A 23,959-nucleotide genomic window follows, 5' to 3' on the forward strand; every position below is an offset into this window, starting at 1 on the left:
ATGCCTCTAGAAATAACCATCTCACTTCTGAGCACCTCTCCCTCCCTCTGGCAGCACAACCACATCTTTTAATCCTAATTTTCTTGGGCCAAGAGGCTCAGGCAGATGCCTTTATCTTACAGTTTGAAGCTGCTTCAAGAAACTTCCAATGTGTTTTAAGGATGGGATGGGGTTCTGCCTGTTCTGCTTTTGCTTTTTGGGTTTGTAATAGACATATTTACATCCCCTTTAAAAAGTTACCTTGTTGGCTTTCACTTCCCTTTGCCAGGGCATGGAGAAACGTGTGCTGAGAGCACTTCAGCAGCTGCCCCCCTACAAGGAGGAAAGCAGGGATAGGAGGCAGGAATATTTTATTTTAAACCACAGGTATCTCCTGGTGAAACTTAGAGAGCCTGGGTTTTGTTACTCAGGATGCAGAGGCAGAGCCTGGTTAGTGAGAATGCCAACCAGAACTGCACACCCAGCTATTGATCCTGGGGAATATTGCATTATTCAAGACAGCTGAGACTGAGAGGCCAATTTTTACAACCCAAGTGTTTACTGTAAATTAAAATCCTACCCATTGAAGCCCTTTTAGGTGCTGCTTTAATCACTCAAAACTAAGCTCAGACAAGGATAAGATAAAAAAAAGCAAATTCAAGGCTACTCTTTTGTACATTGCTTAATACAAAGCCTGTTAATAGCAATCCTACAGCACATGCTGACTGGGTCCTATTGATCTAGGACCATCTTGTTACTCTAAATATATTGCTGCATTACTTAGTGTAACATTGGGATTTCCATCTTGGCCAGACTGCTGACAGGTGTATAAATGCAGATTTCTATACTTCATCCAACATTTAAGGAAAGTTAGAGTCCAGAATTTGGTGATGGGTTATTGCTTTCATTTGTAGTTTAAAGAAAGTACTGAAACTGAGCCCAAAATATTTCCTTATTTTGGGTATGTTCATGTTTCTGGCTGTGGTAGCCATAGAAATGGCACTATGATTTCCCCAGGATTTTCCAGGCTGGAAAGGGTCACATTTTTACTGTTATTTTGGGTTTTTTACTCCAGTAAAAAAACAGTGGTTTTCCCCACTCCAGTTCGTTCCCTGTTGCTTTTAAAAAAAGGAATAGCCAAATGAGTAAGGAGCTGCAGACTTCCCTGCAATTAGCCAAGGGAAAGCTTCACCATCACCAAAATTCACCCTTCCAAACCTCCTCTTTTCCTACCCCAACTTCCAGGTAGGTCCCACTGCCAGAGCTGGATTAAGTCTGGAATAGACTAAACCCAAATTCTTCCCACTTCACACTCCAGTTCCTGGAATTCTCCTTCTTTTGGGGAGCCAACCCCAAGGTTACCCCCCAGGGTAAAAAACTAAGAGGGCAAGAAGCAAGGCAGAAAGCATCCGTGGCATGAAGCAGCTCTGCAATAAACCCCAGCATTTCCTTGAGTGAGGAGTTCCCAACCCCTCTGCCTCCAGCAAGTTCCAAAACCAGCTGCTGCTCCAGCTGAAAAAATGAACAGCTTTGTGTTACTGACCTCTGTCTGGTAGAGCCATGAAATCAGAGCACAATTGTAGTCATTTGCTGCTTTTTAGATATTCATTTCTCTTCCCTGGTGCTTAGGAGGGCTGACTGAAGGCAGTTTAGACCAGATTGGGCTCCCAACACCTTCATGCATTATAGACTTCCAAATACAATTTTTCCCTTCTCAGAAGGTGAAAGTGTTGAGTTATTTCTTTCAAGGATCTAATGGAGGTTATTGCTCATAAAAAAAAAAAGAAAAAAGAAAAAAGAAAAAAAAGGCAGCAGGTTCAAGGCAGGGCTAAGTGAAACACAGCCAGCAAGCTGCAACCCTGGAGAGCTGTGACCCCAGGACCAGGGTCCCCTCCTGTGCTCTGCTCATCCCTTCCTGGCATAAATCATCTGGGCACCAGCAGCTCATCTTGATCATGCCATGGATTAACGAGGGCTCAGAGGATGGAAATGGGTGCCAGAAGTAATAATGGCTTAACGTTCACGAGCCTGGCAGGAAGGGATTGTCATTTGGGAAGCCAGTCCATTTAATGGAGAAATAACCCCCACGCTTGGAGGAGAGGATAACTTGGCAGTCCCAGCTTCAGTGGCTCAGACACATAAAATAGAGTCTCATCAATGTGTAAGATTAGAAGTAATTAGCCTCTGTATGGGAAAGTCATCAGTTAGAAACTAGACTCCATCTGGGGACTTTTGGTAACGATGCCTTGGGGACAAGTGAAATGGGACCTTTGACTTACATGGCTTGGAAGGGACTGAGACCTAATTAAATCTGCAAAGATGCAGTAACTGCAGTAAAAGGGATTTTTAATTATGAAACATATTCCCTTTCTCTAAACAAACTAGGTATGTTACACTCTGGAACAGGAAGAGAATTAATCAAAAGGCAGTGAGCAAACAGCTGCTGTGTGGCTGCCAAGCAGAAGATGAGATGGGATTATGCAGAATTGAAGAACATTTAGTAAGAACTGAAGAACATTGAATAGTTCCTTTTTTAAGGATCAGGCTTAATTTAATTGTGGGGAAAACCAGATATAAAGCCCCATCATAAAGCCAAAAGTGTGATTTTATAAAAATCTGTTTCTCCAAATGCACGTTATAATAAACACTGATTGCCATGAAGAAACAAAAGCTAATTCTCTCCCAGAAATAATATACAATTTACTCTCTCACACACTACAAAAAAAGCAGACTTGGGGCTTTTCAAAGAGAACTCTTACATTTTTGCCTCTGAGTTCCATAAAGGACTTATCTTATTTTCTTTAAAAGGCCTGGCACTTTGTACTGGAAAACCAAAAAAAAAAAAAAAAAAGTTAATCATAGAATCATAGAATTGGGTGGGCTGGAAGGGACCTCAGAGATCATCAAGTCCAACCCCTGATCCACTACTGCTGCAGTTCCCAGCCCATGGCACTCAGTGCCACATCCAGGCTCTTTGGAAATATCTCCAGACACGGAGAATCCACTACTTCCCTGGGCAGCCCATTCCAATGCCTGATCACCCTCTCCAGAAAGAAATTCTTTCTCATCTCCAACCTAAACCTCCCCTGGCACAACTTGAGACCCTGCCCTCTTGTCTTGCTGAGAGTTGCCTGGGAAAAGAGCCCAAACCCCCCCTGGCTCCAACCTCCTTTCAGGGAGTTGGAGAGAGTGATGAGGTCTCCCCTGAGCCTCCTCTTCTCCAGCCTCAACACCCCCAGCTCCCTCAGCCTCTCCTCACAGGATCTGTGCTTGAGTCCCTTCACCAGCCCAGTTGCCTCCTTTGGACCCGCTTCAGGACCTCCATATCCTTCCTGAGCTGAGGGGCCCAGTTGACATCTCCTGCCAACGGGCATCATCTCCCTTGGGTCACAGACCCCAGGACTGGAAGGGGACGGTGCTCCTCACAAGTTAAGTTAGTTTCTCAGCCATGATTGCCTCATTTACTTCATCTATCTTCACTCAAGGCACAGAATCACAGAATCACAGAATCCTAGGGGTTGGAAGGGACCTCGAAAGATCATCTAGTCCAACCCCCCCTGCCAGAGCAGGGCCACCTAGAGTACATCACATAAATATATACATAAAATCACTGTATGACAGGGACATTTTCCCACCAAACCTCAATTCTCTGCATTTTGTCAGGGCAGAGCTGGAGGGTTAAAGCCTGGAAGTGAAACAGAAAAGTATTTTAAGGCCAGAGGCTCAGAGGGGAGGAACAGAGATCCCTGGATCTCAAGGATGACACCCAGGATTGTCCCAGGGCTCTGACATGAACTGGTTTCTCCTCTGTGACATTTCTGGGCATTTCCAGCTGGGCAATAGGCATTTCCACCAGGGAGCTTTATCCAAGATGTTCTTTGTAACCATTTACTGGGTTTTGACCAGGAGAAGGGCAGGATGAGGTTGATGGGAAGTCAATCACCATAAGGAAAAAATCAACAACAAGTATTTCCAGCTTTCAGATGACCTTTCAAGAGGATTTCAGTTCAAAACACACAATATGAGGAAAAGCTAGGGGTGTTGGAATTCATCTTCTATCCAAAGCCTTTGCTAAATGTCTCTTAGAGATTGCTAGAAATGTAAAATAAACAGCAGGGGGGATCAAAAAAAAAAAAAGACCTTGAGAAATAACACAAAGGTGGTTTTAGGGTGGGTTTTTCGTGGTTGTTTTGGGATTATGTTTGTTACAGGGTTTTTTGATTTTTTTTTGGCTGATATTCAAAGCCATAATGGTGATAAACTCCTACAGACAGGTAAATGGGACACACTGCCAGTGTCCCTGTGAGCAGCTGGAGTGGTTTCTAGATGAGACATCTAGGAGATGAACTCAGCTTTCCCATGGAGACAGGGTGGAAGAAAATGTGACCATTTCCAAGAAGTAAATTGTTCCAAAAACCTCCACTCTGCAAGTATTTTACTAGGTCTAAATTGAAAAAAAAAAGAAAGAAAAAACCCCAAACAAAAAAAAAACAAAAAACCAAAACAGAACAAAAAAAAAAAAAAAAAAAAACAAAAAAACCAACCAAAAAAAAAACCAACCAAAAAACCAACCAACCAAACACAGCAAAAGGAGTTCCTGCCTGTTTTACTCTTTGATGTATGTTTGGAGAGGAATTAAAATAAATTCCCAAACCAGCACCAAGGTTAGAGGTCCCACTTCCAACTTAGCTGTGCCAAACCAACGTGAGCTGGGCTGAAGAAGAAATCTCTGCTCTAAAATAAAAGCCAAGCTGTTTATTTGGGGGAAAAAAAAAGAAAGAAAGCAGCAGAGTCAAAGCTTTTGCCCATCCCAGATTATGTCAGGATCCTCTGGAGAACAAGGCCATAAGTTTCAGGGTCTGCCTTGCTGTTGGAAGCAATGACAGATTTATTGTCAGGCTTTGTCAGCAGCAGCAGGGAGGTCACCATGCCCCAACACACAACTTCAGCTACCTGTAGCAACTGGAGCCTGAACATTCCCTTACCCAACCCTTTGGCTGGAGGAAAACATGGATCTCCCTTATAAAGCTGTAATTCTGCATCAATACCTAGCTAATTAGAGGTTTACTGTCATTAATTTGGAAAATACACATTCATCTTTGAAAAAAATAGCTTCTAGCAGTTTCTTCCATTTAACCTTTCTTTCAGCTTCCTTTTTTTTTTCTTTTCACTGCCACACAAGCAGCAATTCAGTGCTCAGAAATGACCTCCTGTGCCACAACAATCAATGGCAGAAAATTCATAAAACAGATTAAATCCCCCAGCATTGGCTTTGATGAATTAGCAGAATTTGTTCCCTTCAGCTGCTCAGTGTTAATCTTTGATTTTTAGCTGAGTGCAGGGCACTGGAAAGAGGCAACCAGGGCCACGTTGTATTTTTGTTACTTGTACAGCTGAAATGGAAAGAGAGCCCCAGCACCCATGGCAGCACAGATGACTTTTAAAGATTTTTGCTGCTTCTCTCTCTTATCTCAGTACTCAGAGCAATATGTGAAGAGGAACATGCCAAGACAAAGTGTTTCTGTCTAAAATTTGAGATTATTTCGTTCATTATTTCATTATTATACAATCATGATTATACTGAGTGAGGAGCATTTTCCCACAGAGCTTTAAAGGGGGCAAATGATCAAAAGTAAAAAAAAGTAATTCCACTGCTGCAAAACACAGAACCTGCTTTGTATTAGCATCATAAACTTATCATTCACCATTTAAATTAAGGATTGCAAGGGAAATTCATTCAGAGCTTTTCCCATTTTCCTCCCCTCATACCGACCATTTAGCTAATGAACCAAGAAACCAATTAGTGAAACATCTCAATTTATTGCAGGTTGAGGTAATCTCTAGCCAGGGCACAGCTACAGCTCCTGCACTGTCAAGAGGAGACTTTTCATCCTCAGAAACAGCCCTGTGGAGGTAATGAGCCCTCTTCATATAGAGCATCAGTCATGGCTTGAGCAGAACCTAGGGGAAATCTCTCTCTCTCCATACACCATTCCCTTTCTCCTGATGTTTTGGGTATCCTGGTGATGTTGGCACAAGGATGGTTGGTAGGATGAGTGCCTGTGCACTCAGAGATAGGGGATTTGGAGAAGCTCCTTCTTCATCTAACACAGTCTTTCTCTTGTAGGTACAGCCCCCTCCTGCCAGCATCCCTCAGGTTTCCACCCAAGGCTTTGCAGCCCTACTCATGGGTGCTGCTGCTCTGAGCCTGGCCCAGGAAAAGGACAAGGACAAGGACAAACACCCCTTTCCAGCTTTAGCACTGAGCTCAGGGTGTCCTCTGAGGTGCCCCTGGTCCTATGACCCAAGAGGAGGAAGCTCCCACTTTAGAAAGAAGGAAGAGGATTCAAAGAGGGGATGTGGAGGGGACAGTTCTCAAAGCAGCTGATGGGATAACAGGAAGGGAAGAACAAAACTCCCACCTTCTTCCCAGGTGCTGGGATCTACAGCTCAACCCCACTCCTTCATAGCAGCTGTCTCTCTAATTATAAGCAAATGGTTCATTAAAAGGGCCAGAGAAACAGGAGATGGGCTCGAGACCTGAGATTCAGAAGTGTATTTTCCCGGGTTGCAGCACAAACCCCGCAGCCAGGCTGGAAGTTGGGCCAGGTCATGGGATAAAAGAGACCAGGGGAAGCAACCCACTGCTCAAAAGGAATCCTTTGCTTCAGGGGCTGCTTGGGTGTTTTGAACCACAAAAAGTAATAAAGCACATTAAAAAAGTGGAGAAAGAAGGACTGCAGCCCAGATGTTCCCTTCTGCTGCTGTAAAACCAAGAGAGGTGGCACTAAGCTCAGAACAAACCCTTTCCACATTTCCAACCTAAACCATTTTATGGTTCTATGACTTGGGAGAGACCCAGCCAATACTCTGGTAGCCCGAGGTGTGCACATCACAGCTGGGGAACCCCAAATTCAGAGGAATTCCCTGCCACCAGGAGAGCACTGCCAGGGATGATCCTTACTGAGACTTCTTGCCATCAGCCTGTCCAGCCCCAGGTGGGAAAGGAGAGGAACAAAGAGAAGGAAAACACTTCTATTGGAAGTGGAACCTGCCTGACACCCACATTAAACGAGTCCCAGAGCTGGGCACAGTTCAGCAGAACACTACAGACCTGAAGTGCAAGAACTACTCAAATATTATTGAGTTGCAATCAACTCACCACTCAGGAAAAAGACCAAGAGTCACACACAGCTCAATGCAAACACCTTTTCAGCATGCAAGAAGAGGCAAAAAGGAAACCAAGTACCAGGAAAAGAATTGATTATGGAAGATACAGTAGCTCTAAACCCAATCCAGTGAGTGCCAAAGCACTGTGGTTACTACTGGTTGTCAGCAGAGAAAATTTAAGGAGACTTCAGTTGTTTAGGTCTATTTGTTATTTTTAGCATTTACTTAGCATTCATTGCATTGACAACTGCAATTTGGCTGAAAAAATATTTAATGCAAATCTAACCAAGAGTTTCTCTGAGGCTAGGGCTCAATTCAGTGCTAGTTGGTAGAAATCATAGGGTGTTCCCCCCCCCCCCCCTTAGAATAGTAAAGAAAAAGGAGAATGAACTTGACTTTATTTACAGCAATGGTAATGTAATGAGAAGCATGAGGCTCAGTAATTGAGTCAGGAGTAGAACTGGAACAGGCTGCAATTGTCAGAGCTCCAGTTAAATTCAGACACAGAGTCAAGTAATATTTGGAATGCCTGGAGAGTACCTGTATCAAACCTGGCCTCTAGGGATTTGCTCCTCGGTCCTTCCATTTTGATACAGCAAATATTAACCAGAAAACAGCCTGGGTAATTCTCCTCTCCAGGCTAAAAATATTTCCTATGTAAGGGCAGTGAAAACTTCCATCCCCCAGCAACTGGGAGATTCCTGCTGGAATCAGTGATGGGAAAGATGGGGCTCCAGGAATGTGAGAGTCAAGGAAGGATTCTGTGGCTCTGACATCCTTAGCAATTGTATCTGACCACTGGCTCTACATGGTTTTGCTGGATGTATTCAGATTCCCTGGAGGAATCAGCCTGCAGTGTTCTCAAATTCTGGGAGTCCTGATTCAGACTCTGTGCAAGAATCACAAACTGCAGAGAGATGCTGAAGCCCAGGGAAAGCTTTGCACGAGCAGGAGGTGTCAGACATCACAACCACAACAAATTCAGGAATGAATTGGCTCAGGAAATGTTAGTGCTGGGTTCTGAAAACAAGCTCCAACCAGTTGCTACCTGAGGAGCAGAAAGAAACAAACCAAAAAGCAACCAAAAGCAGAATTGGGATGGGAGGAAGAGGCAGAGCAGCTCACAGGAGACCCAGGCAGTAAATGAGCAGAAATGATTAAGACTAAATTATTAGGTAATAACCTGCTGTGATCATCTACTGGCTGGAAGGCTTGGCAAGGCATTCCCAGCACAAAAAATCCCCACTGTTTGCTCACTCTTCCCTCAGCTGGTGCTCCCAGAGCAGGACTTGAGTCACCAGCCAGGAAAACACAGAGCACAGCACAAGGATCCTTGCAACTCCAAGAGTTATTCCTCAGGTTTCTCCCCTTTAGCTGGAGGAGCTGCTGGAAGGAGCCACCAAAACAGCTCTTTAGCTCTCTTTAGCCCATCAGCCCCATGTTCAGCCCCCTTCCCTTGGATGCTTCCCGCATGCATCCCCTGGACATTCCCTTTCCCTTTCCCTCTCCCAGGGAGAGGTTTGCAGGGGACAACACAATTTCTGGGGTCCCAGGCTCACCCCACCAAGGAACAGAGGCTCTGAAAGAGGGGGCCCAGTTCACAGCTCCTTGATGAGCCCCTGAGCCTGGACAGAACAAATTTTCCTTCAGGAATACTACTTTTCAGTTAAATCTCTCTTGGAAATGAACAGCATGTTTCTCAGTCCACATCTACTTCTAGGACTCTTGATGCTCCATGTTTATAGCTGGAAAAAGGCTCTTGCTCACACTTATTCCAATAGAAACCAAGGTCACTGCTTGGTTCTTCTAAGCTGCTTCTGTGCCAGGAGTGACAGGGGAGGGAAGGGGTCACAGCTGCCACCCTCTTGTGGGGAGAACTCCAATGGACAGGTGACCAGAATGGACCAGATGAAGAATTCCATCCCATACATGTCATAGCATAAATCTGAGGGATCAGAGGTAAACCTCTCTCTATGGCTGGCACCCCCTGAGGACTCTGTTATCTGCCTTCCATGCCAATCCATGAATTCCTTAATCCAGTTCCCATTTTCTGCTGAGGAATCCAGTCCAAGACTAATTAAACTAATGACAGCCCCAGGCAAGAACAAACCCCCTGGTTTTATGGAAGAGGGCTCAGAGACCCATTTCCAAGCCCTTTTATCTCTCCACCTGGAAGAGAAAAGGGATCTGCAGTTGTCTTCAGCTCCCACCTCCTCCTCCCACATCCAAATCACCAACCCAGCCAACACCTCCCCCAGGAGAAGAGACATAAAAACCATTGCCAGGAGCTCAGCTGCAGAGCTCAGGCTCAGGCTGCTGCCAAGAAGGGGTTTGGGCAGCATGGAAATTGCCATCAAGCACCCAAAATTGAGGGGAGAGCCCAAGGGGGGTTGCTGGCCAACAGCAGTGGCCTCCTGCCTCCTCCTGGAATGCAAAGGGAAGATCAAACCTTATTGAATGATCTCTGGTTGCCACCAGGATGTGGGTATCAAGGAGATAACACAAGGATGCTGGGAGCTGGGATGCTCCCTGGGTCACAGCTGAAGTTTGCTCTTTAGGTGAGGAACAGGAGATGATTTTCCCAAACACACAAGTACACATCCTTGGAACACGGAAGGTTCTTTCTGCTATCTTATTCCCAACCTTTAAATCAGTTTGTTGTTCTAAAAGGTTTGTAGGTGATAAAGTTTCCTTTTAAAGAGATTTATTTTATGGCTAAGTTGCTGGTTTGTAATCTGAATTCAGCTGAATCTGAAAATTCAGCTCCAAGGCTCCACAGCTTTTGGGACATCTTCAGGATTTATGTACTAAATTTTTTTGTTTCTCAAGACTTTACTACCTTTTTTTTTCTTTTTTTTGTCATCCTGCTATGAGTCATTTCTTCAAGAAGGGAGTTTTCTTTCCTTCCTACTATATCCTTGGCCAGAAATACATTTAACTTAGCTCATGAAATATAGTTATATAGTACATCAAATATCATTAATAATAGAAAGCAGTAACATTGTATCTACTGTGAGAACAACTTGGATAATATATTTTATCTGTAATATACCACTGGGATAACAATTCAAAGCAGCTGTGCTTTAAAATCCTTGCTTGGTTGAGTGGCAAGAAAGCACCAGGATTGGGCAAACACTTACGAAGGATGCTGTCAGGAAGGAATGTTCCTTCCCCATTCACCTTCCCTTGGGTAGGACAGGGTTATGTTTCCACCAGAAACTTCTGGTTTTCTCCCATTTTACAGTTTAATCTCAACATTTAAGCTTCTCTGCTGGCTGAATACTCACGACTCCCAGCATTTCAAGATCTAATCTAACCTAAAACAGCTTATGTTTTTATAGATGCTTTTTTTTTTTCCTCCCAAAGGATTCCAGTGTTTTCCAGAAGCTACAATCATAGAAAGATTAAAACTAAGCCCTTTCTGAAGCACTCAGAGAAGACATATTGATAACTTGCCTTTGCTACCCGTTTCAGTGGAGCAAAAGAGGGGAATCTTAGCTAAATCCAAAAGCTAAATCTCACCAGATAGAGGAAATCTCAGAGATGCTCAGAATGCAGGAAACATACCCAGTGGTTCTTCTCAAGCCCAGGGAAGTAAAGAAAGAGTTTTTTTCTGACCAAACTTTACAATGTTCCAAAAAATGTATTCTTTCAGAACTAAATTGAACACCTTGTTCATCAAGTTCTGATCCCCACCAGATGGATCACCTTCAGTTCTTGATGACCCACTCATCTTCTACCACCAATCCCCATAAATCACCAAAAATGAAAAGCAGCAAAAAATATGAGGTGTCTAGAAGCAGAGAGGGACTCCTAGAGATTGTCAGTCCCCATGGCCAGGTTCACAGGGTCTCTAGGAGAGACCAGGAAAACAAACTAAGCTGTAAAAGAAAATCTAAATGGTAATATTGCATTAATAATTATCTCCATTTCCCACCACCAGGCAACAGGGAAATGCATGATGATGGATTCAGTTTGTGAAGGGATTTTTTTGGTGTGTTTTGCTTTGTTTTGTTTTTTTTCAGAGATGTTAAAGGCTCCCTGAATTCAAAGGGCTGGAAAGTCTGGCCTGTGAGATACATGGCATTGGCCCTGACATGTGCTGCATATCTTCAATACATCTGGATTCCAGTTGGAATTAAAATTCATATTGCAGTAGCAATTAAAAGACAGAACTAGGTCATGAGCTGTTGTTCCAGGCACTGTGCAGACAAAGAAAAAAAAAAAAAAAGAAGAAAAAATCCCAAGCAATATTTGCCCTACAAAATTTCAGCACTGAGAAATGGAGAAAAATGAGATAATAAAAAGAGGATATAGCAGGAAAACAAGAGTTTGGGTGTTCCAGCAATGCTTTTACCAAGCAAAGGCACCGGGCAGTCTGCAGGATGAGAACTTGATGGGGAGGAGAGGATGGGAAACTGGTGCTGCATGGACACCTACAGACACCAGGACTTCCAGGAGCCATTTCTGTGGCTGGAAGAGTTTTATAAAAGAAACCATAGCAACCTCCTAAAGCTACTGGAGCAGCACTTCACCATTTCCCATGTCCACTCAGTTCCACAGCTTTTTCTTTCCTCCCATTAAGTTCAGTATCCAACCATTACATTCCATATGGAAAGGGCTGTACAAGAGACTGCACACCCAATGGGATGCTCTGTGACAAGGCACAGTGTGTTACCCACATCCAGCTCTGGATATAGGAAGTGAGAATGAAACCCCATTGCTTCAATTCCTCTCTTAAAATCAGGCTGAGGAATTCTGGGCTGTTGCCTGCAAGGTTTGCATGGAGCCTCCTTGCAGGCTGCTCTTCTGGTTTGGCAGTACTGCCCAGTATATAACTATATGTTAAACAAACCCATGGTTGGACTTGGTGATCTTAAAGGTCTTTTCCAAGCAAAACAATTCTATGATGATCATTAACAAAGGTGAGCACCTGCCTTCAGTTTAGCAGGTGCCTCACTCTCAGTCACACAACCAAAAAGATGGTTGAGTGAGATTTCAGCAAAGTGAGAGCCAGCTCTTGATTAAACCTTGCTTTCAGTATAAATTAGCCTCAAAAGTGATCTGTTTGGGAAAAAAAAAGAAAAAAAAGTGACTCCACAGGAAAAAAAGCACTTGCTTCCTGTAAGACTTTGCAGGGGAGCTTTTTTTTTTATATATATTTATATATATAAAGTGCCTATCACCACATTGATAAACATTCTTTGGAAGCAGTCTGACAGCAGAGGTAAGAACAGGGGTCAGCCTGTTAGTACCTCAGCACTTCTGGTTCCAACCAAATTAAAAAAAAAAAAAAAAAAAAAGCCACAAGATTTGCTGCCAGCCTGCCTGGCTGGTGTTTAATACTGCTACTCCATCAGGGTTGGAGGGAGACCTATTGTGAATGGCAACAGCTTGCACCATGACCTCTCCAGCTGTGCAGGTGTCTCAGAAGGGCAGAGGGACATGAAGGCTCAGACCCATCACCAGTCAAAACATCTCAGCAACAGGGAGCTCCTAGGAGACAGCAAGGTAACTTTGCACACAAAGCTCTTGCTCTCCATGGTTAAGGCTGAGTCAGGGACCCTTCTGGACTCTTCCCAGGTTTCAGGAGATCATCAGACAGAAATAAGTGACAGTTATAAATATCTGATGTCAGTTGCAGGGGGTCACATAAGAGTGACACATCAGTGATGACAGGAAACACCTCTTACTGGGCAGGGTTTGACTGGATACCCAGGCTGCTCCAAGTTGCCAAGCACAGGAGTTTTGATACAAAAGGAGCTGAACCACTCTAGAGCAAATTTTGGGGGCCAAGATTTAAAGATTTTTCAATAAATCTGCATGTGTTCTAAAGTTCACAAAAGGTCATAAACATTAAAATGGGCACCTGACTTCTGGCCCTTGCCAGAAGGATATGCTAGAAAAAAAATAAATAAATAGCTGCTTGTTGAATTATAAAGAACTTCACAGTCCCCATCCCTGGAGGGGTTTAAAAACCTTGTAGATGTGGTAAAGGACATGGTTTAGCAGTGGCTGTGGCAGTGCTGGGTTAATGCTTGGGCTCAATGATCTTAAAGGTCTTTTCCAACCAAAACAATGCTGTGATTCTGTGATTTTATCTGCCTCCAGCATTCTGCTGACCAGAAGGGCCATGGAGCCTCAGCATTAAACTGCATCTGTGTGGTATCTCTGTGCAAAGCACCCTGTGCTGGGTTAGGAACTGGCTGGACAGCCGGGCCCAGAGAGTGGTGCTGAACGGGGCTGCATCAAAATGGCGGCCGGTCACTAGTGGTGTCCCCCAGGGATCAGTGTTGGGCCCAGTGCTGTTCAATATCTTCATTGATGATTTAGATGAGGGGATTGAGTCCATCATCAGCAAATTCACAGACGACACTAAGCTGGGGGGAGTGTGGATCAGCTGGAAGGCAGGAGGGCTCTGCAGAGGGACCTGGACAGACTGGAGAGTTGGGATGATCCCAACGGGATGAGGTTCAACACAACAACCCATGGGGAGCTCCAGGCTGGGCACAGAGTGGCAGAAAGGGACCTGGGAGTCTGGATTGCCAGGAAGCTGAACAGGAGCCAGCAGTGTGCCCAGGTGGCCAAGAAGGCCAATGGCATCCTGGGCTGACTCAGGAGCAGCGTGGCCAGCAGGTCCAGGGAAGGGATTCTGCCCCTGTGCTCAGCTCTGGGGAGGCCACAGCTTGAGTCCTGTGTCCAGTTCTGGGCCCCCCAGTTTAGGAAGGAGATTGAGGTGCTGGAGCAGGTCCAAAGGAGGCAACTCGGCTGGTGAAGGGACTCGAGCACAGATCCTATGAGGAGAGGCTGAGGGAGCTGGGGGTGTTGAGGCTGGAGAAGAGGAGGCTCAGGGGAGACCTCATCACTCTCTGCAACTCCCTGAAAGGAGGTTGGAGCCAGGGGGGGGTTGGGCTCTTTTCCCAGGCAACTCTCAGCAAGACAAGAGGGCAGGGTCTCAAGTTGTGCCAGGGGAGGTTTAGGTTGGAGATGAGAAAGAATTTCTTTCTGGAGAGGGTGATCAGACATTGGAATGGGCTGCCCAGGGAAGTAGTGGATTCTCCGTGTCTGGAGATATTTCAAAAGAGCCTGGATGTGGCACTCAGTGCCATGGGCTGGGAACTGCAGCAGGAGTGGATCAAGGGTTGGACTTGATGATCTCTGAGGTCCCTTCCAACCCAGCCCATTCTATGATTCTATAAAATAGACACTAACAGGATACTACACCTCACCTGCAAATACAAAACACCAAAATCTTTGCCATGTAGGTGAGTAAAGAGCAATCAGTTCTCAATATCAATTCCCAATATCTCAATACAACCAGCAAAAAGCCAACAGGTACTTAATACCAACTGCATTTAAGTGTAAGCTTTGTGTAGCACCTGGAGCCATCCTTCACTGAGTTTTCACTTCATTCCTATTTTGGGCCCTTCACAAGAAAATATTTCCTCAAAGGAGGCATCTAAACACAGCACTGAGTGCAGTGGTTGTAGGGTAACACATCCACTGCTGGCATCAAACCCAGGCAGGTAGCTTGCAGGGCACCAAGAACAGCTCATGATTATTTATACTTCTCAGCCCCACTATACCAAAAGCTTTTAAGTAATTAGTTTTCCCTCATTAACAGATGCATGGCCTGGGAAAAGGAAAGCAGGTGCTTCCAAACCCCACCCTGGGTTATAGGGCAGGATTATAGGGTCTGTGAGGGGAAAGCTCAGGTTGGGCTGATGAGGAGGGTGCCACAACCACAGCATTTAGAGAAAGATGCTCTTCACAAGGGAGAATAAGTGTAGGGGTTATTTTGGCAAGAACAGCACTTAAATATCCACAGGAAGTTACCAGAAATCAAAATCAAATCAAAAAGATGAACAAGATTTATCCACATGACTTCTTTGGAGACCTAGATGTACTTTAGGAGACCTCAGGTGTCACAGTGACTTTTTGCTGAAGTTGAATCCTTTGCTAAAAGGAGCAAAGTCTGTCACACCTCATGGACCAGCCAGCATGGGGAGGAGTGCTATCCCCCACTAAAGATGTGGGCTTTGGGCCTTCTTCCTGACACATCAAATACATTATTCTGGTTTTCCCTCTTTTAAAATCCCCAAAGACATTTGGGAAGCTTTCCTTTCACGTTATCATGAACAAATCCAAACACATCAAGGAAAAAACTGTTCCTTAAATTCCATGGCAGGAAGAAACAACAGGTAAGAACTGAAGCTGTTATCTCCTTGAAAAACATTGGCCTCATGCTACAGCACCTCCTGATGTGAGTCTACTGAAACCACCAGGATTAGTTACGTGGCTGAGGATTACTCCCATGATTAGGGAGTGCAGGATTACATCCATTGTTTGCATACCTCCTCTTATTTACATATCCCTATTTTCACCTCTTGTTGCTTTTCCCTTAAAACACAGGGCATTTAATTACTGTTAGGACCAGGTATCATTATGCAGTGCTTTTATCCCTTCAAGATCTGAAATGTCAAATAAAATGCTTTTATGATCAAACCAAAGAAAATAAAGTAGAGGCAGCAGAATTTGGACTGTGTAATTAAGGACAAGCAAATAAAAGAGAGCTTGTTAGCCACAATCAGAACTTTCTCAGGATTAATTTCACATTCATCCTCCTATCCTTGGCCTCTGCTCTTGGGAGCTGATTATTTATATAAATTTTTTAAACTGTTCCAAGCAGGGAGTTACCTGAGAGCTCTCAGGCAATGCTGACAGATATCACTACTGGAAAATAACCAAAACCAGAGAAACAATTGAAACAAATATTACAGGCAGGAATACTGATAAGTAATAACGAGGGAAAACATTTTGATTCTTTTCACATTATAAAGAAGTGGTAAATCCAGCCTCAGTTCAGCCCTGCTATTTGCTTTACACAGAAAATACATCTCCTTCTTATCCTTAGAAAAACTGAGAAACTTGCCAAGTGTTTTCAACTATTTAATGATAAAATAATTAGCATGGTAAGAATGCTGTGCAGGTCTCAGTTGCTGCTCTCAACCCAATCACAAATGTGTTCAGCTGAATCAAGAACAACAGCACAAGGGACAAGGGGGAACCAGCATTTCTTTGGAAAAAAAGCCCAACAGACAGCCTTTCACTGTAAAACAACACAGGCTGTAATTCAGTTTGACACTGGATTACATCAGTCTCAGTTTGGGTTGCAAGGAATCAGGCTTGGATCATAATTATGCTTTGTTTTAGGAGCGGGCTACAGGGATCAGAAAGTGTAAATAACCCAAGTTAGTCTGAGAAGGCTGGAGCTTAATTTTAGGGTTAGTTCTGGGGATCCTGTTTAACTATTTTCTAAAGATATTGCACGCCCTTTTCGGCTTCTTTAAGCCTTTTTTAAAGTAAAAAAAAAAACGCGGACTGCTTTTAGAAAACCTGGGAAAACGCTGCATATCCCTCCATGCCAGCTGGGAAGAGCTGAGAGCGGAGTCAGAAACCATCCCGAGTCGCCCCAAACTCACCGAAACAACCCAAAACTTACCGAAACAACCCGCTGCCTTCCAAGAGGAGTAGTTTATGCTCAAGTACATCTGAGTCACAAACGACCGAGCTCCTCGGGTCCATTTTGCACCGGGTTTAACCTGAAAATCCACCCGAGCGTGTCTGGCGCAGGGGAGGCACGGAGCGGGTCCCTCTCCCCAGGGCATTTTCGGTCCCTTAGCCACACCACTTGTTGCCCAGGGAAGAGGACAAGCCAGGATCTGCCTCCTCGGGGCTGCCAGCTGATGAATAATTCATGTTTTCCACCTCCTCCCATTAGCATGCGGCGCGGGCAGCTGGGATGGAGCGATTCATTTGGTCCTTTGTCTTCAGGAAAAGCTGCGCGGGATTAATGAGGGTTATCTGGGATGCTAAAACCTGGGCCTGCTGATTTATTGAGGCTGATTGGTTAGGATTTGTGTCTCTAAACGCGGGTTTGAGGGCCGGAATATTTAAATCCAGTCGTGCATCCTTGTCCTGGTGGGGCTCCAGCAATGATATCTGGCTACAGCACATGAATGTTGCATTTTCTTGCCTTAAATATTGAAGTGGGGGCTCTTGGGTTCCCAGGGCTTCTTCCAGGAAAGGAGAAAGGGAAAAGGGCTCCAAGTCTGCTCCTCACTCCTGGTTTCAAGGAGATTTTTGGAATGACCTCTTGGGATGCCAAATATCTAAGACCTGGCTCCCACTGTGTTTGCCTCCTAAGGGGGGGGTGGTGGGAGGGGAAGGGCAGAAACTTGCAGTGGAAAAAAATAAGGTTATCATCTACTTCTTAAAAGATAGCCATACAGGGCAGTATGACTTGCAAAAAATGGGTTTGAAAGCTGTTTGGGATATTTCTAGTTAAAGGGTTTTAAGTAATTAGCAGTGGTACCATTCCCTCCCTTGATGTTTAGCACTAAAAATCTGTAATAACAGAAAAAAAATCATAATTCTGATGACTTGATCATTAATGACTGAACATAATAAAGGGTTTATAACAATCCTTTGCATGTGGTTACAGAATGCATTATTGGGGTGTTTAACCACAGATTTTACCATTCTATCTGATCCTGCTAAGAAAAGCTCTGGGATATTGTATTTTTTTAAGTATCCACATTCTAAATAGGACACTGGCAAATAAGAGAGTGTAGAAAATAACCCCAGAAATTATTTGCACTGAAGAAATGGGTCTTAAAAATATGTGATTCCAGCTGGTTTGCACTCAAAAAAGGCTATTGAGAGTTGGCTGCAGTGTCCAAAGGGCTTTACAAGGGGAAAATAACTCAGCTAGAAGTGCTCCTGAGGTGCATATTTCTAACAGAGAAGGTGATTACTGGCTACAAAAATCTACTGAGTACACCAGTGACCTCTGCATTTCCCAGATGCCTTTCTAAAAGATCCACTTTTGCCAAACAAACAACAAAAAAGTTGCTGGACTCAGAGTAGGTTTAAAGACTTAAATGTAGAGAACATAAAAACCTATTCTTTGACATGGAAAAACCCCTTTTCATGTGGAGTTCATACAGCACCTTGGGATGCATCATCCCATAAGCTGTGTGCAGGGATTTTGGAAAAGTTTCAAGTAAAAACAATTCTGCAGTGATTTCAAGATTTCATCCAGAGAACCTTTACAGTGTAATGCACATTAGGCTGACCCCATAACCTTTGCTGCTGAGCCTTTCTAGAAGAACCCAGGTGGACCTCCTTTTCCTCCCACCATTTCCTCATCATTCCAGGTAAGACAGGAAAAAAGCACCAATTTGGAGCAAAAGGACATGAAATAATTTGCTTTTGCCTGAGAACTCCAAAGTAAGGCTTATTTCTGCCTCTAATATCCTCTTATTCTAGACTGAACACAACTTTATTCACTGGTTGATGTAGATGGGTTGGGATAACTTTTAAGACTTTGATCAGCAGCTTCTGTGGTCAGGAGAGCTTGTGCCAATCTGTTAGATTTTGGCACAAATGAGAGTTTGCTGTTTATTCCAGATTGCAGGTATGGTAGGATCTCATGGGGATTATTGGAGAGATCACTGCTGAGATCACCCCCTCCTGTTGTGGACTTTCAATTATGGCAAAAAAAAAAATGGTGTTTTCACCTGAAATAACATTATTCCTGCACTAAATGTTGAAAATGTCCTTTGGGAGACGTGCAAGGTTTGGCAGAAAGGGAGAAAAAAACCAGACAGATGCTAGTGCTCTGTCCTAGGAGACATTTTCCTGCAGGGTGTGGAGAGACCCAATTTGCTCTTCCCTCTGTGTGTGTGTAGGGATATCTCTGGCTGCAGGTGTGGAAGGGGACTCTGCAGGTGTGGAAGGGGACTCTGCAGGTGTGGAAGGGGACTCTGCAGGTGTGGAAGGGGGTTCTGCAGGTGTGGAAGGGGGTTCTGCATGTCAATAACAGCAGAACAGCTTCAGCAATGAAGTTGGCATCTCCTGCAGCTTCTCTCGAGGTCCCCAGGTGGGCAGTGAGCAGGAATGAGTACAGCCAAGAGCTCCAGGGAAGGGAAAGGGAATAGCTGTCTATGGATGTTATGTGAATTTTGCCTGGAAACCTGATGGATGCAGTTGTCACTCACAGAACCTGTTCAGCCAGTGTCAGGGATACAAGTCAGTGACAGATGATGGTTGAGAGCAACAGCATGAGCAGAAAGATGGGGCTCCCATCCATTGCCATCAAAATATCATCTTTTAGCAGTGCTGACAGTTTAATAGCTACTTCTGCTCATTGGAGAGCATTGTGAAGTACTGCCACTGGGTTATCAACCCAGGCTGGAACTTGCCTGCAAATGCAGAGGAAAAAAAAAACCACAGGGATGGAGCTTCTGAAATAGTTTAAGAGTAAAGGTATTGTTCTCACTGTCCTCAACGTGAGCAGCATCTCTCTACTTTTCTTCTTCCTTTTCCTTTTCTTCTTTTTCCTTTTCCTTCTCCTTTTCTTCTTTTTCTTCCTTTTCCTTTTACTTTGCCTTTTCCTTCTCCTTTTCCCTTTCCTTTTCCTTTTCTTCTTCTTCTTTTTCCTTTTCCTTTTCTTCCTTTTCCCTTTCATTTTCTTCTTTTTCCTTTTCCTCTTCTTTCTTTTCCTTTTCTTCTTTTTCCTTTTCCTTTTCTTCTTTTTCCTTTTTCTTCTTTTTCCTTTTACTTTGCCTTTTCCTTCTCCTTTTCCCTTTCCTTTTCTTCTTTTTGCTTTTTTCCTTCTCCTTTTCCCTTTCTTTTTCCCTTTTCTTCTCCTTTTCCTTTTCTTCTTATTCCTTTTCCTTTTCTTGTTTTTCCTTCTCCTTTTCCCTTTCCTTTTCCCTTTCCTTTTCCCTTTCCTTTTCCTTTCTTTTTCCTTTTTTTTTTTTCTTTTTCCTTTTTCTTTTTCAACATACCAGAAAACACACAACATTACACAAATGCCAAGCTGTGGAAAGAAAAAAGTCAAAAGCCAGGAAATTCCAAGTTAATGCTGACTCTTTAACTGAAGCCATGAAGTCAGGAGCTGAACTGGAGCTGAACTGGTGCTGGTTTGTGTAACCAGCTGAGAACTGGCACATCCTTGGGGGAAGGGGTGGAAGTTTCTCTATGAATACAGGAGGAGAAGAGGGACTGGATGGCACTGGTGTGAGGAAAAAATGGGCAACCATGAGACAGATTTCCTGAGGAGTGAAGTCAATAGGGGAAGGGAGAGGAGAGCAGAGAGAAGGGCAGCTGGAAACTGGCAGAAAAAGAAAGATTAAGGACACTGACAAATGAGAAACTGAGGAGGGAAGACACGAGTCAAAAGGTGGCCAGGGGAAAAAAAAAAAAAAGAAGCTCAAAGAGGAATGATACAGAATAATTGTGAAAAAAAACAAGCCCCAGAAAGTGAGAGGTACTTGGAGAGGGATCTGGTATTGATCTGGCACAAAGACAGGGACTAGAGTGTAAATGGAAGGAGAACAAGGATGTCTCAGAGGGGAGGAAATGTAATTAGGACTGTGAGAGACTAAAGAAGGAAAATCAAGAGGAAAAGAAGAAAAAAATTGGTGGCAGTGAATAGGAGAGTCAGGGCATAGGAGATTTGTTCCTTTTGGTAGCCAGGGTGGAACAGGATTCAAGGCTCCACTCCTCTCAGGAGTCCAGGACACTTTGTATATTGATCCTCCAAGCTGAGTCTGAGCCTTACTTCTTGCTTTTTTACTCATAAATTCAAATTACACAATAGAGAGATTAAAACAATCATTAAGGTTGCAGATGAAACACCCCGAAGTAAGAAAACTCAAAGAAAACTAAGGACATTTTTTGTAAACCCTGTGAAATACATACATCCAGCTATATCTTCTGTGCAAGATCTCAGAGCATTTTGGCTCTTTGAAAATACACACTTACATTTAATTAAATAGTTTTTAAGATAATGACTACAGCAGCTTCAGGATAGTTCACAATTAAAAACCATCACACCCAAAATTCAGAATTGTTCTGAGCATCAGTAATAGCCTATCTAGTTTTCAAGGAAATGGGAGCCATAAAACTACATTCCAGAGTTTCCAGTTGTAATAAGTATGGATTTATAGGCAATAAGGAAGCATCTGCATGTGCCTCTTTGTGCTTCTCATTTAGTAGGTTAAAACCAAGACATCCCAAAAAAGGTTTTAATTAGTTTAAGCACTTAATTCACAAAAAAAAAAAAATTAAAAATTCAGCAAACTTCTAATCTCCAGCCACCATGAACTTGAAACCACTCTTATTTTTGAACTTAAGAAAGTCATAGAATCATAGAATCATAGAATTGGCTGGGTTGGAAGGGACCTCAGAGATCATCAAGTCCAACCCTTGATCCACTCCTGCTGCAGTTCCCAGCCCATGGCACTCAGTGCCACATCCAGGCTCTTTTGAAATATCTCCAGACACGGAGAATCCACTACTTCCCTGGGCAGCCCATTCCAAGGTCTGATCACCCTCTCCAGAAAGAAATTCTTTCTAATCTCCAACCTAAACCTCCCCTGGCACAACTTGAGACCCTGCCCTCTTGTCTTGCTGAGAGTTGCCTGGGAAAGAGCCCAACCCCCCCTGGCTCCAACCTCCTTTCAGGGAGTTGGAGAGAGTGATGAGGTCTCCCCTGAGCCTCCTCTTCTCCAGCCTCAACACCCCCAGCTCCCTCAGCCTCTCCTCATAGGATCTGTGCTCGAGTCCCTTCACCAGCCCAGTTGCCTCCTTTGGACCTGCTCCAGCACCTCAATCTCCTTCCTGAGCTGAGGGGCCCAGAACTGGACACAGGACTCAAGCTGTGGCCTCACCAGGGCTGAGCACAGGGACAGAATCCCTTCCCTGGACCCGCTGGCCACGCTGTTCCTGATCCAGGCCAGGATGCCATTGGCCTTCTTGGCCACCTGGGCACACTGCTGGCTCCTCTTCAGCTTCCTGGCAATCCAGACTCCCAGGTCCCTTTCTGCCACTCTGTGCCCAGCCTGGAGCTCCCCATGGGGTTGTTGTGGCCAAAGTGCAGAACCCGGCACTTGGAATGTTGAACCTCATCCCCTTGGGATCATCCCAACTCTCCAGTCTGTCCAGGTCCCTCTGCAGAGCCCTCCTGCCTTCCAGCTGATCCACACTTCCCCCCAACTTGGTGTCATCTATGAATTTGCTGATGATGGACTCAATCCCCTCATCTAAATCATCAATGAAGATATTGAACAGAAATCACAGGTGACTTTATAACAACCCAATTAAAGCATAATTTAAAATCCAAGAGCAAGGATGGTTTTGCATCAGCACTGAGTCCAGGGAAAGAAAATATGATTTGTTAATAAACACCACAGCACTATTTTTCTGTAGTTCCTCTATGTTTGTAAAGACTTTAGGAAGCAAGAAGTTGCTCTGCTTATAAAGACATGCAATAAAAGTACTGGTGTAATTTTTCCCTTGAATAAACAAGAACATAGTTTCTATTCCTTCATGTAATCCATGCATTGAGGAAGAACAGTGCAATGATCAGAAAATAATTAGTTAGAAAGTCAGGAAAAAAATCCTGGTAAATGGACTGAGGGGCTCGTTGGCTGGCTCACATTTCAGATGCATTACATGGAGTCAGTATTTGTATGGAGTAGAATTAACTTTTTCTCCCTGTGGTAAAACAGAGCATTACAAAACAGGGAGCACATTACTGGGCTCAGTGAGTACAGAAAAATTGGTGGGAAAAGGAGGGATCCAGAATTTTTCTCCATCCAAGTCAGAGCACATTTGGCTGCAGCCCAGCACCAGGTACCTCCAGATCCCCTTGATCTGGGCAGCTGCTCTCAGGACATGAAATGGGCTCAGAACTCCCATTCCTGGACCTAACTGGGGGGAATAAATTCCCACAGCAACTCAGCTGAAGAAGGAGAAGTTGGAGTTGCCTTGAGGTGCAGAAATAGGACCTGGAGATCAGCAGCATGGGAGAAACTCCTGCCCAGTCAGTGCCTTCTCTGATGCCCATCAGCAGAGCCCATGATGGCTGAGGAAGAGTCAGGGGAACTGCTGGAGAGAGACAGGGAGCAAAGGAGGGGTCTCAATTCCCTGAGCTGTTCTAAAGGAGGAGATCACACCCCTAGCAATCAGGGAGGAACCAGAGGCTTTGTTTACAAGCATCCTTACAACTTGGAATGAAACATCCTATCCTTTTTATTATTATTATTATTATTATTATTAGTAGTAGTAGTAGTAGTAGTAGTAGTAGTAGTAGTAATAGTTTTATATCTATATCTAATCTATATCTATATCTATATCTATATCTATATCTATATCTATATCTATATCTATCTATATCTATATATCTATATCTATATCTATATCTATCTACAAAAAAAAAAGTATCATTTTATTATTTTATTATTATAATGTCATGCCACCTAAATTCTTCTTTATACTTCTTTGTTATTACAGCAGAGACTACTGTGAAAATCTCCCTTGCCCAGCCATGGCCAGGAGCTGCCCAGAGCTCCGTACACCAGAACCCACTTGATGATGCCCAGGCACTGCAGAGAGGAAGGATTGGCTTTTCTTGACTCATTTTAGTGTCTTGCAATAAATAGAATAATAAATTGGTGTGCCAAGTAGCTGAGCTGCCAAAGTGCCTGTAATAGCCTCCATTTCCTCAAATATTTATCTCCCAAACATTTTTTAAATTTAAGCATAAGCTGTTTAATTGGTGATAAATGGTTTTATATTAATTGAGTTTGAGTAGTAAAATAGAAATATATTGGGCAAGTGGCTGTGCTCTTCCTGGGTCTTGATTAGCAGTACTGCTGGACTTGGGTTCTGCCTTTATCATGTTTTAAAGAATCCTAAACACTTAAAGAAGAATAAAGAGAGGGAGATAAAGTTATGA

At 43.8% G+C, this 23,959-nt stretch overlaps 1 protein-coding gene across 1 annotated transcript in view; it reads right to left on the bottom strand.

Annotated features, from left to right (window-relative positions):
• C6H10orf90 (chromosome 6 C10orf90 homolog) overlaps positions 1 to 16,795 on the bottom strand; it is a 55,002-nt gene extending 38,207 nt beyond the window's left edge. The window contains exon 1 of the mRNA XM_008491762.2: positions 16,652 to 16,795. Within this exon, the coding sequence (XP_008489984.2) occupies positions 16,652 to 16,700 (49 nt within the window). The 5' untranslated portion in view covers positions 16,701 to 16,795. The remainder of the gene's footprint in view (positions 1 to 16,651) is intronic.
• Positions 16,796 to 23,959: the final 7,164 nt, after the last annotated feature.

The sequence above is a fragment of the Calypte anna genome, chromosome 6, assembly GCF_003957555.1.
Source record: "Calypte anna isolate BGI_N300 chromosome 6, bCalAnn1_v1.p, whole genome shotgun sequence".
In the NCBI taxonomy this organism is placed as follows: domain Eukaryota; kingdom Metazoa; phylum Chordata; class Aves; order Apodiformes; family Trochilidae; genus Calypte; species Calypte anna.